At 39.8% G+C, this 13,100-nt stretch overlaps 1 protein-coding gene across 1 annotated transcript in view; it reads left to right on the top strand.

The window, feature by feature from the left end:
• Positions 1 to 1,383: 1,383 nt before the first annotated feature.
• Positions 1,384 to 13,100, top strand: part of RGL1 (ral guanine nucleotide dissociation stimulator like 1) — a gene marked incomplete at its 5' end in the record, with an annotated part of 159,331 nt that continues 147,614 nt past the window's right edge. The window contains one exon of the mRNA XM_080825006.1: positions 1,384 to 1,515. Coding sequence (XP_080681132.1) covers positions 1,384 to 1,515 — 132 coding nt within the window. The remainder of the gene's footprint in view (positions 1,516 to 13,100) is intronic.

Here is a 13,100-nt window from a genome sequence, read left to right as displayed (position 1 = left end):
ATCAATCCAAAGGTGAAAGAGAAGACGTAATTTGACTTTTACATCTGTTATTTGAATATATTGGCTCTACTGCCCGATTTTCACCGGATTCTCCTGATGTACTGAATTAACTGATTCCTCAAACATTTGTTTAGTACTTACTGTGTGTATGACACCATCTCTAGTGTCAAGATGCTTAAAAGACCAGAAGGTGGAAATAGAGCTGAAAGCAAATAAACGTAATAAAGTTATAGGTGGCCCAATAGACATCTTTCCAGAGTATATAGAGGGAGTAACAGAGGAGGAGGAGAGCTTTATTCCCTTGGAGTGAGGGGTGGGAGGAGATGTCCCAAAGAAAGCCTAAAGCTACTGGATATATTTGAGATGCATGTGGACCTTCAGACGGCAGAAACGGTGGCCGAGGAGGCAGCAGGGTATGGTGGAGGAAGGGAGGGGAGGAGTTAGGATTTTATTCTCTAGGGAAAGTTTTAGGTAGGTGGGACGTCAGTATCAGATTTACTTTAAAAAAAAAAAAAAAAAGTTACCCTGAGAAGCATAGAATCAGGGGGACTTGAATGGAGGCGAGGAGATTCCCTAGGACAAGATGGTGTGGAGCAGGCACCATGTGATTCTAGACAAGCCAGTGGTGGATGGAAAGATGTCAAGGAAGCAAACTTTATAGAATTGGTATCAATTTTAAAATACTGTCTTCATGGCAACTGCTGATGAAACTAAGGCTCAGGAAAGTAATGCAGCCAATAAATATCAAAGGGAATATTTCTCTGTGCTTCCATTGCAGTTTGAAAAAAAATGGTGATTGTGGCATTGAGCACACAGTGCCGTAATATACCATATTGTGATTACTTGTTTATAACCCTTTCTGCCCTGAGACGTTATGCTTCTTAAGGTTAAGAGCCAAACTACCAAACGATTTGTGTATGCCTAGCATGGAACCTCCTATAAGCAAGTACCCTATAGATGTTTGAAAGGGAAGACGCCTCTTTCCAGTACTTTTTCCACGTGCAACACACAGCATGGACATACGAAGAAACTCCTCTCTGGCTTCCCTTACATCCACCTGAGGGGGCCAGAGCAAAGAGGCAAATTGGGATAATAGGCAGATGATGCTTCTTCCTTTGCTCTAAAATTCCCATCACCTCATCAGAATGCACCCCTACCTCCAGAAGCCTGCATTAAAATAGCAATAATGAATATTTAAAATATAAAAAGGGGCCATGAAAGTTGATGTCTGTTGTGACACCATCCTCAGTGATCTCATTATCCACAAATCAAGCACGAGAATTTGCTTTCATATCTTTTTTTAACGGTAATTAATGTTTTAACCTGGATCACACTTTATTCTTCCTTTCAGGTCCGTAATGCCTCCTGCCTGGCTCTTTCAAGATGGAGGATAAACCTGTGGGAGAGCCTACTCAAGTGGCGTCTAAATTCAAACTTTCCAACAAGGTCGAGAGCACAGGACACTGGCTGGTGGACGATCATGCTCGGATATGGGAAGTTTTAAAGACAGAGGAGGTAGGACAACTCTAAATCACTCAGTTCGTACAATGAGGCATTTTCTCTGACTTGAGACTCCCAGTTCTTAGTACAGTCAGCACCAAAGACCAGCTCGGCAGATTTTTATTCAGAGGCCGCCCGTGAATGGAGAACAGTAAGTTAGGAGTGTGTTTCTTGGGTATTCATAACGCCACGGTGATTTAGCCAAAAGAGGTGGCACGGACAGGAAGTACTTAAAATATACAGGTAGACATTCTCCTTCTAGAATCCTGCCAGTCCTAAGTGGGAAATCAAATCATGGTGAGAAAGTTAATTCCTAAGGATCAATCATAACAAGTGGAATTATATAGATTCATTGTTCAACAGGATGAGGCTCAGTGTATCATTAGGGCTCTTCGGTTGCAAGCAACAGAAATGGACCCTGACGAATTTAGGCAAAATGGGAAATTATAGGAGGATATTGGGAGGCTCACAGAATTGATGAGAAGCTTTGAAAACTAGGATTGGAAAGAAGACAAGAGTCAAGTCAATAAGAACTGTTCAGGGCACTGCCCTTGGTATAAATTCCAATATTTTCCCCACCCTCTCTTCATTCTCACATGTATCTGCTCCAGATGCAAGGCTGTGGAGGAGAGGGGCTCACTGCCAAGCTCGGTCACGTGTCTTTTTTTCTGGTTCTTCTGTAAAGAGAAGAATCTTCCATGAGAGATCATTATAGCAACTCCTCACAGCACTTGTGTTTGGAGTCCAAGTGTCCCATATCCACATGTTGTAACAATAACAGTTCAAGAAAGTAACTTGACAAGTGCAGTCTTAAACCCGTGAATACTGCCCAAACAAAAATGTGAACCCTCTCTGTAGGGATACTTGCCCAACAGATTTTTTTCTTTTTAAAGGAATAAATCTCCACACAGAGCAGTTGAAGTCTCTACAAAACCCACCTAATAGGACCAAGACTCGGGTCAGATGAGTGAGGTGCCGAGGGCACAACATTTAAGGAAGCACTCTCTCTTAGGTTTGTGTCTTGCATTTGCATGAACTTGGGAGTCAACACGTCTTTATATTTTGAAGTGCCTTGCTTGCCTCACCCTCATGCTGGCTCTGCCACCTAATTTTATTCTTCTCCTGTTTCCCCTAGGTAATCCTTTCCCCAAATTAGGCATTTGCCATTCTTATGCATATTTCAGTATATATGTATTATATACTGTATTATATATTATATATCTATTATCCACATATCCAATATATAATATTGATTTACATCTTCTCAGTTTTGTGTAAGTTATATACTATATATCTACTTCTGTAGCTTGCTTTTTTTTTAACTTAACATTTGGTTTCCACTTTATCTGTTTTCTGTGCTTGAAACATGTAGTTCTAGCTTACTCACATTTTACTTTTCTTTATATTCTCTTGATTGAGTCACATTTGTTTATCTGTTCTCTTATTAACGCCAGGTTTTTTTTCAATACAAGGTAGTGTAGTACATTTCTTTAGCATAGACACCCGTAGGTGGCCTGCTGGATTATAAAGGATGAAAACCTTCAGTTTTACTAGTTATTACCAGATTGATTTCCCAGATGAGGATATGAGTTTATATCCCCACTAGCAGCATATGAGAATCCCCCCCCAGCTCTGTATCTTCACCAGTTGCTGCTCTTATTAGACCTTTAAATACTGGCAGATCTGATTGTTTTGAAATGGGATCTTGTTGTTTTAACATGAATTTTCCCATATGACTAGTCAGTTATCCCAGCACCATTTTTGAATGTCCATAATTTCTTCTTAAGTTGGTGATGTTCTCATGTATCATATTTCTTTACGTACACCCTCTGATAGTGTGATGCTTCCTCGACTGTTTTGGCTTTAAAGGAAACATGCATATCTAACTGGGTATGTCCCTCCACTGAAATATTGCTCTTCAAAATTGTTTTGGCTGTTTTTGGAACTTATATTTTGATATGAATTTAGGATGAGCTTGTTAGGTTCTGTGAATATGAAGAAAAAGCAAAGTCTGCTGGAAATTTGACTAGGGTTGAAATAAGTTTGTTGATTGGTTTGGGGATTGTCAACATCTTTATGATATTCAGTGAATATCTTGTCTAATTATTGACTTTAGTGGGCATGCTTCAATAGTTCACCCTCACTATTTCACCAACATTTTATCCTATACCCCTTTGCTGTAAGATTTTCACTACTAAAATTAGGGAAATTTTCTCCTCTCCTTTCTTTTTTTGTTAAATGTTAATTTCTTTACATTGTAATATTTGATATCTACAAAATAATACACATCTAAGTTATAGAACATAATATTAAACAGACACTTGTGAGTTCATTATGAACTTAAGAACTACAACTTTACCAATTTGTTGAATACATATGTGGACTCTTACACATCCTATTTCCTTGATTCCTTTCCCTGCAAAGTTAACCATTTTCTTGAAGGCTGTGTTTGATCATTCTTTATGTTTTTAAAAGATTTTTTCAATATATATGTATCCCCAAACAACATTGTTTAGTTAAACAAACTAGTTATTTGGTCATAATATATGATATAGGTCTTATTTCTTTGGTGACTCACTTCTTTCACCGTTTCTAAGATATTTAGTAGTAATTCATTAATTTTTACTGTTGAATAATATGCCGTTATGTGGTTATGCCATGATTTGTTTATTCATATGTTCATGGACATTTCAATTATTTATTTTTTTGCCGTTATGAACAATCTGCTAAGAATATTCTTATGCATGTCTGTGCCCTGGTGTAAGAGTGCTCCATGCATAAGAATCTTTCTAGGTTAATACCTATTAGGTGAATTTTTAGTTGGGTACATCCAAGTTACATTTTGCAAGTTATTGCTATATTGCTTTCTAAAACAGTAGCAATTTACACTCTCACTAGCAGTGCATAACATTTATCTTATTCTACATCCTTGCCAACTTTTGTAATTGTCAGATTTCTTAATTTTTTTGACCTCATTGTTATAAAATAGAATCTCATTCTTTACTCATCAATTCTTGATATATATCACTCGATCTTAGATACATTTCTCTCTCTCTCTCTCTCTCTCTCTCTCTCTCTTTTTAGAATTTACTTTTCAGAGGGTCTAACTAGAGCAAGAACCTTTCTTTTTTTTTTCCGTTTTGTCTGAAGGTGCCTTTATTTTGAGCCTGCTCTTAGAATGAGAGTTTAGATGGGTATAGAATTCCAGGTTACTTTCTTTCAGTACATTAAAAACATCCCATTGTCCTCTGCCTTCCATTGTTTCTGTTGTAAACTAGCTAAAAGACTAATTTTTTATTCCTTTGGATATAATGTCTTTTCTAACTCGCTAGATCTTCTCTACATTTTTGCTGTTTGTGGTTTCATTCTTCTGTGTTGAGGTGTGGGTTTCTTTTTATTTAACTTCTTGGGTTGAATAAAACCCATAGGGCTTCCCAAATATATGAATGCTCTCTTCCATCAGTCTGGGAACATCTCTGTAATTTTCTTTTCAAATAATTGCTTTTGCTTCATTTTACTTCTGTTACTCCAACAAGATTTATGCTTGATTTTCACACTCTGCATATGTCCCTTAACCTCTCTTTTGGAGTTGCTATCTTTTTTTCTCTCTGTCTTATATTCTGATTAGTTTTAGATCTATTTTACAATTCACTAATTCTTTCTTTCTTCAGCTCTATCTAATCTGCTTTTTAACCCAACCAATGAGTTTTAAATTTCAGTTATTCTATTTTTTACTTCTAGAAGTTCTGCTTTGTTCTTTCTAAAATTTTCTAGTCATTTTTTAGTGTCTTGATTTGTATTCCTGTTTTTATTAGAAGGCTATTTGTCAAGAACTGTGAAGGTTATGAGATCTTACGCTATTTGCAAGTTCGCTTGCCAAGGTAATAGATACTGAAAGAAGACATGAGACTCCTCTGTCTCAGAGACAGAAGAAACAGTAACCAGATAGTCAGCATGTTTTTATTGGCTCTTTTTGCTGCAGTTCTCCCAGGGCCTAGATACCTGCCCGCACAGGAAAGGATCACTGACTTTGGGAAACTTTCCAGTTTATAGTAGACAGTAAGTAAGCCTGCACTTTCTCCTAGTAGGAGATGTTACCTTAACCTTTAAGGTTAACAATGGGCTGCAGGGGTGCCTGGGTGGCTCAGTGGGTTAAAGCCTCTGCCTTCGGCTCAGGTCGTGATCCCAGGGTCCTGGGATCGAGCCCCGCATCAGGCTCTCCGCTCATCAGGGAGCCCACTTCTCCCTCTCCCTCTGCCTGCCTCTCTGCCTACTTGTGATCTCTGTCTGTCAAATAAATAAATAAAATCTTAAAAACAAACAAACAAACAAACAAAAACAATGGGTTGCAAACACAGACCTGAAAAATGATCTGGGTAAGGATCAGCCAGGCCTTAATCATTTGACGCAGAAATCAAGACATACAGAAACAAGAGAGACTCATGGAGGAGTGTTTCTCAACTCTATTAAATATAATAGTCTTATATTCTGAGTTGGCAATTCTAATAGCTATGGATCTTATTTTGCTATCTGTTCTTTCTGTTGCCTTTTGCACATGATGTTTTGTTTCTTTGTGGTTTTATGATTTTTGACTGTGGGTTCACTTTTTTTGGAATAAAGGGAGCTTTCTCTGTTGAGAATTTGCATTTACTTCTGGGAGCACTACCAACTGAAAGTCACTTTAAAGTAAATTCTTAGCTTGAAGTTTTCAGACTACTCAATGTGAATATAGGCTAAAAGCCTGTGGGTGGGTGTATTTGTGATAATTAGTTCCAAGGGGAATTGACTCCTCCCTTCCCAGCCCATCCCTGCTCATATTCAGTGCCATATTTTAAGATAAGCAACTTTCCTGGTATTGTTGTGGAGGGCATGTCATTCTTGGTTCATCTGAATGCAGAGGGAATAACATTTTGAGGTCCTAGTTTTATGCAGTGGGGATTCCCTGTAGATTCTCTCTCTTGAGCCATTCCTGGGTTTTGTCTGTTAGTCTCGGTTTCATTTAAAGGAATAAGACCTATATTAGTTAAAGTAACACTAATGCTTTCTCAAATATTGTCAAAAATTTAAGTGGCTTAACACAATAAGAGTTGATGTCTTAATCACATAATAGTCTAACACTTGAGTTCATTCTTAAAGGAAAAGCATACATGAGCCCAGCAAATAGGATTTCAGAAGAAGAATGAGAGAAAATATTCCTGGAAGAGTGAAAACTGTGTAAAGGGTAGTATTAGAGAGAATATCCTGCAGTTTGGAGCATTTGTAGCAGAAAAGTGATGGCAAGAGATGAAGCTGAGAGGAACCAAATAATGAAAAGTCTTATGTGCTCCACCCAGAATTTCAGAAATTATCCTGTGGGCCTTGGGGAGTCAATGAAGGGTGTTAGGCGAGGCTAGTGACATGGTTGGATTTGTTTTTTAGAAATGTTACTTTGTCAGACATGTGAAGGACAGCCTCCAGCACTTCAAAACCTAGCCCACTTAGGTCTCTTTCTTTTCCATCTACATTGTGCTAGTCAGTGCTCAATGGGGAATTATTTGGGATTGTTCTTTTTTCAGGATGGGAATTCTCTCTCTTCAGCTAGATCCTTTGTCCTTGAGACATGTTCCTTAGTTTTAATTCTATTACACTATAAACCCAAAGCATGAGGATACTGCTGGACACAGGTTAAAATAAAGACCTGATGACCGATTGATAAAACATTTTCGTAGTCTTTATGTAATCATATAATCATTATTTTACACTAATCCATTGTTTCTCTAAATTGTTACATCCACCAAAATATCGCCAGCTGTGGATACAAAGGCGATTCATTTGATTCACCATAAGATAGCACTTAGTGGTGGTGACATTTTGGTTTTTTGTTTGTTTTTTTGCTCATTGCTGATTGAATTTGTGTTGAGTCATCTGCTGTGCCACTGGGCTTATCTGTGTTCAGTGTTTTACATTTGTGAGAAGGCTGCCAAGATAAGCAACATTGTCTTGTGGCTATGGAACAGAGATGTTCTCTGTGCGAAATTAAACTAGTGAATGCCTGTATGGAGACTGGACATATGACCTCTTCTTCTCTATCCAGACCGGGACTGGGGCCCCACATTGTAACATCACATTCTTGGAGGAAGAAATAGTAATGTGGTCATCATGCATGCTTTGGAGATTAAATCACACTCACCATGGAGTGAGTAAAGTAGATGTATCATCAGAAGTGAGAAATGGAATTTTATATATTCAATTGTGGCCTGTAAGCGAGGGAAAATACCATTTATCAAGCACCTTCTCTGGGTCAAGAACTGTATTTAGTTGGCACTTTCATATTCATCAGTATATCTGTGACAGCCAAAGATAATTTTTCATCAAGATTTTGAAGGTTGGAGGTTAAGGCACATGCTCAAAGACACATGGCTGCTAAGTGGCAGAGTAATGTTCAAACTCAGGTTTGTCTCTCTTCATTTTTCTTTCTTTCTTTCTTTTTTTTTTTTAAGATTTTATTTATTTAACACACAGAGAGAGAGATCACAAGTAGGCAGAGAGGCAGGCAGAGAGAGGGGGAAGCAGGCTCCCCGCTGAGCAGAGAGCCCGATGTGGGGCTCGATCCCAGGACCCTGAGATCATGACCTGAGACGAAGGCAGAGGCTTTAACCCATTGAGCCACCAGGCGCCCCTCTCTTCATTTTTATATGCTTATTTTCTCACAAAGTTGTCTACCAAAATTATTTAAGTCAATCTGATTCTACATTTGGTTTCCTTGCCCAGACTTTAACTAATCCTGGCCAGGGCAGGACCCTCAGCTCGATAAATGGTACCAGTCTTGCTTTCAGAGGGCGTGGCTCAGCAGTGTCTGGTGTGAGTAAACACCACTGTGCCCACTGAGTCCTGACTTTCTTCCACTCCTCAAAGCACTGGCCCAGTGTGTGTGACTGGAATTCCATCTCTCTTTCTCATACAGTGTGCCAGTTTCTCATGGAGAATTGCACCCTGCCCTTAACACTGTTCTATTTAAATGAATCCCTAAAACTCTGCTAAATTCTTGGTAGCTCTCTTTTCTGCACAGCTGAGCTCTAATTCACGTCCTCCAAGCTGTTGATTGGGGTCCAGCTGTGAACAGTCTGATTGTTTGGAACCTGGATATTTTTACCCATTTCCTGAACACTTGTCACTTCCTTGGACATTAAAACCTGCCAGAATCACATCAGTGTTTTCCTGTGCCCATGAAACACTGCTCACCAGTCTGCTGTTAACATGGGGCACACACTTGTCATCAGGAAGTCTCTCCAGCTCCAATCTGCCAACTTTACATCTTCTGGTTTTTTTCCATTGGCTCTTGTCACCAGAGTCCCAAGTGGCCCGGTATAATACCATGTTATGGTAAGACCAAGGCATAGCATTTTTAATAAGTTTCACAGTCTAAACCAAAAGGGGATCTTTTGCATACCAGACCTTCGTTCTGGTTACATTTCAGCGTTGGTGTGAAAAAGTGCTTGCGTATCACCTTTTCAAGGAAGACATCCTCGATTCCTCTGGTGCGGGTTAGTGACCACACTGTGTGGTCTCATAATACGTCTGCTTATTGATCTTATAAGACTCATCACATGAGTGGGACTCGTATATTTATGTATTGCTGTCTCCCAAACTAGAATGTAAGCTCCTCAAGGCCTCTGTCCTTTTCATCTGTGTTTGTCCAGTAATATTCACGGTGTTTGGCACATAGTAAGTACTTGATAAATATTTACTGAATACAGAAAACATACAGAGTGACTAGGAGCATGGACTCCGGAACCAGACTTGCTGTGTGAATTTGTCAAATTTCATAATCTCTCTGTCCTTCTGTTTCCTCCTGTATAAAAATGATATACTTATAGGGTCGTTATGAGAATTTTTTGAGTTATAATATGTAAAGTGCTCAGAACAGTGCCTTCTACCAAATAAGCAATAGATGCAGACTTTTATTATTGTTGAACAAATCTATGATGGGGGAAGAGTACAAAATGTTACACCATATTGGCCTATCCGTTGTATAGCAGCTGCTTTTAATCCCTGCTATCTGAATTTAGGATTTCCCCTACCATCTGGAAGGCCCCACACTCCAGGATTCCTTTCTATGTTTTTAAATGACTGTAGAATTGGAACTGATGGACACAACTGCCTAACTGTAATGAGACTTCCCTCATTTAAAAAAAAATATTTTATTAATTTATTTGACAGAGAGAGAGATCACAAGCAGGCAGAAAGGCAGGCAGAGAGAGAGGGGGAAGCAGGCTCCCTGCTGAGCAGAGAGCCCGATGCGGGGCTCGATCCCAGGACCCTGGGATCATGACCTGAGCCGAAGGCAGAGGCTTAACCCACTGAACCAACCAGGCGCCCCAAGACTCCCCTCGTTAAAGTTCCTACAGAGTGATCCCTCAGGCAGGAGGACAGTCAAGCCCAACTAAACAGCACTGTGTTGAGATACACAAATATCTGTGGTGTAGTGACCAGGTATGGGCTTTTCAGAACCTCTCAACTCGACTGCCCCCTCACCCTGTCTGTGAGGTGGGCTGACAGGTTAGCAGCGTGCGTACTCGCTCCTCAGGGGCCGTGTTCGGGGATCCGAGTGCACGGGCTGTGTTCTAAACCTTGTGTTATGCTGGCTGCTGATTCAGGTGGCTCAGGTGATGATTTGAATGGGACGGCAAACCCTTCTAGAAGGTAAAATTAGACGGGATTGATCTGAAGAGAGCTTTCTCCTATAAAAAGCTCTTTTGTAGTAATCAATTTAGTAGTAATTGTGATCAATTTATCCTGCTCTGTTTGGTTCCTAGTTCTAGAATAAACCCTGCCTTTACCATACCAGACATGAACATTTGTTTATATTTTAATAGAGAGAGTAAAGGAGACTGCAGGTAAACTTACGAAAAAAGGAAGGAAGGGAAGGGGAGGGAAGAAAAGAAAAAGGAAAAAGAAGGAAGGAAGAAGAGAAAGGAAGGGAGGAAGGGGAAGAGGGAGGGAAAAAGAAAGACAGACAAGTTTCTTGAGGGCCTGGAAGTCGTTCCTTCATGGAGCTTGCATTCATGGGGATCTTAATCTCCAGGAAAAAATTTGCAAAGCAGTTCTGTTTCAGCCCATTGTTTTCCACACTGTGTTCACTGTAAACCTTCAGAATTTTTTTGTTCCCTTGAAACCCCCGTTATGTCAGGAAAAGCTTGGCATGAGGCAGTAGAGAGGCAGGGGATGGGGGAGAGGAGTTTACAAATGGAAATCTTTCCCATGAAAGGGTAAGGAAGTGTCTTCAGTCCTTTTTAAGCGTGTTTCCCCTTGAAGGGGGCACACATGAGGAAGAAATGACCTTATTTACATTTGTTCTTGGGTTACAAATGCAGGGTATGTGGGAGAGTTTGCATGGCTTCCCACAGCAGTGAGTAGCTATTTTAAAAGCCCATCCTTTCTCAGGGGCCCAGGAGAGGAAATAGTTGAAACTCTTCACTACGAACTCTCTTCCTCTGTGACCTGGCATCTGAGCAATTCACCTGATCTACGTAATGGAAACCCTGATCTAGGAATCCCAGGAAACTTTATAGATGAAGAAAATTTCAGTGAGGTAAAGACTGGCGGAGGGGTGGGCTTTGCTATTTGGAAAGGGTTAGCATTCTCTTTTTTCACCTCCTTTAAAAAAGATTTATCCATCAACTTGAGAGAGAGAGAAAGAGAGCTTGAGTGCTCGAGTAGGGGAGGGGCAGAGGGAGAAAGTCCTAAGCAGACACCCCGATGAGTGCAGAGCTCTATGTGGGGCTCAGTGTCATGACCCATGAGACCATGACCTGAACTGAAACACTGAGTTGGAGGCTCAACCAACTGAGCTACCCAGATGCCCCAAGGGTTAGCATTCTTTAAAAAAATGCATTCTGATGTCAGTAAGCCCAGTGTCTTTGCACATCACGCTGTTCTCTCTGTTTAGAATGCCCTTCCTTCTCCTTCCTTAGTTAACATCTACTCATCGCTCAGACTCTGGGAATTTTCCTTGTTCTCCACACACCATGTTATGTGCCCTTGTCATTTTCCCCTAACTCTTTTTTTTGAAAAGCACTTTGTGCCTTTTTTATGTATATTTATCACATTATATGGTAAATGCTTATTTTATCATCTTTTCCAGTGTACTGTGAGCTCCTAACAGGAGGAACTATGTTTTTTTTTTAAATGGAATATAAAACTATTTATTGACCACTGTTTACCAGTATTTACAATAAAGTAAACAATATACAGCTGGATAACATTCTGACTACAAAGTTATTGTTTTTCCTGGTTTCTGCTGAACTAGTAACTCAGATACTGAAAAGATCGAGCCTACATGTCAGGAATGGGTTAGGGTTAAGAATTTGGATTATAGAAGCCTGTCCACCCATTTATTCCAGCAGGTGCTATGTCTGTCTTATTCAAATTTACATCACTACACTGTTGAGGTGTTTCTTGAATGAATGAATGAATGAACAAAGGAACGGATAGATAAACAACCATTTTCATATGTTGATACGAATACCTGAGAACACCCAAGTGACAGAATTGGCGGCGGTTTTTGGGGGGCGTGGGTTAGTGGTGTTTTCTCTGACATCGTAAAAGGGCAGACTCAAGATCCAGAACTGTATGTTTTATTCTGTGGCGTGTACTTGCCACTAAGAGGAACCATTACAATTTTATTGGAATTCTGAGAAATCAACACCATATGTGTATAGTAAACATACAGCGACAATAAAAACAAATTGCCTGATGAAAAGAGTCCTCAGTAAGCACATAACCTCTCCACCCACTCTTGTTTACCCTTATGGTCAAATCATGCTTGTAAACTAACTCATTGTTGCCTCAAAACTTTCATTTTAAGTAGGATGAACACAGGGTGAAAACAAATCTGAATTGTTTCAAAGTAAAAATGTTGATCAAGGGAGCTAAAAATGGCAGAGACTTGAAACATTGTGTTGGAAGGATCCTGCCTATCCAGGTGGGAGGAGAAGTTATTTTTAAGGAATAATTGAGAGTAGGGGATCTGTGAAAGCAACACAGAGCTAGGATCTCAAATGGGAGTCCAGAAGTCGTATAATTTACTAAGTGAAACGCAAACTGCTGACAATAGCATCACAGAAAGTGAGTGATTCCCAAATGCGCAGGACTTCTTGTAAGAAATGTAGCAAGCTCCTCGATACAAAGTATACATATAAGGACACACTGTCCCTTTAGGACGGCGATCAAGGTGTCACCCCTTTTCTGAAAGGAGGCAGGAACGACAAGGAAGAAGATGTAGAGGTTAACTAGATCAGACTTGGACTTGAGAGCCACACAGATGTGATCATTAAGCAACCATCAGATTTTGAACTGAGAGCTGAGATCTATGGAGAAAAGAGCCAAATTATTCATCCCTCGGTTTCATTTCTTTTTAATTGTGAAAACAAAAACACAGGACACCGTAGAAATCATAAGTGACAGCCCGTTTTTCAGTATGACTCTTAAATATCTAGTCGCCTTGTAAAAGCTTTTCATACACATTTGCAACATTGTAGTCATTGTAGGACCAGGAGAAACTTTCAGGGGCCTATCTGGTCAGAATGTAGCTTGTCCATTGGTCATCCCGAGCCAGCTTG

The sequence above is a fragment of the Martes martes genome (genome assembly GCF_963455335.1).
Source record: "Martes martes genome assembly, chromosome: 15".
NCBI lineage: Eukaryota > Metazoa > Chordata > Mammalia > Carnivora > Mustelidae > Martes > Martes martes.
The sequence above is the reverse complement of the archived record's forward strand: the minus strand, read 5'-3'. Positions and strand labels throughout refer to the sequence as shown.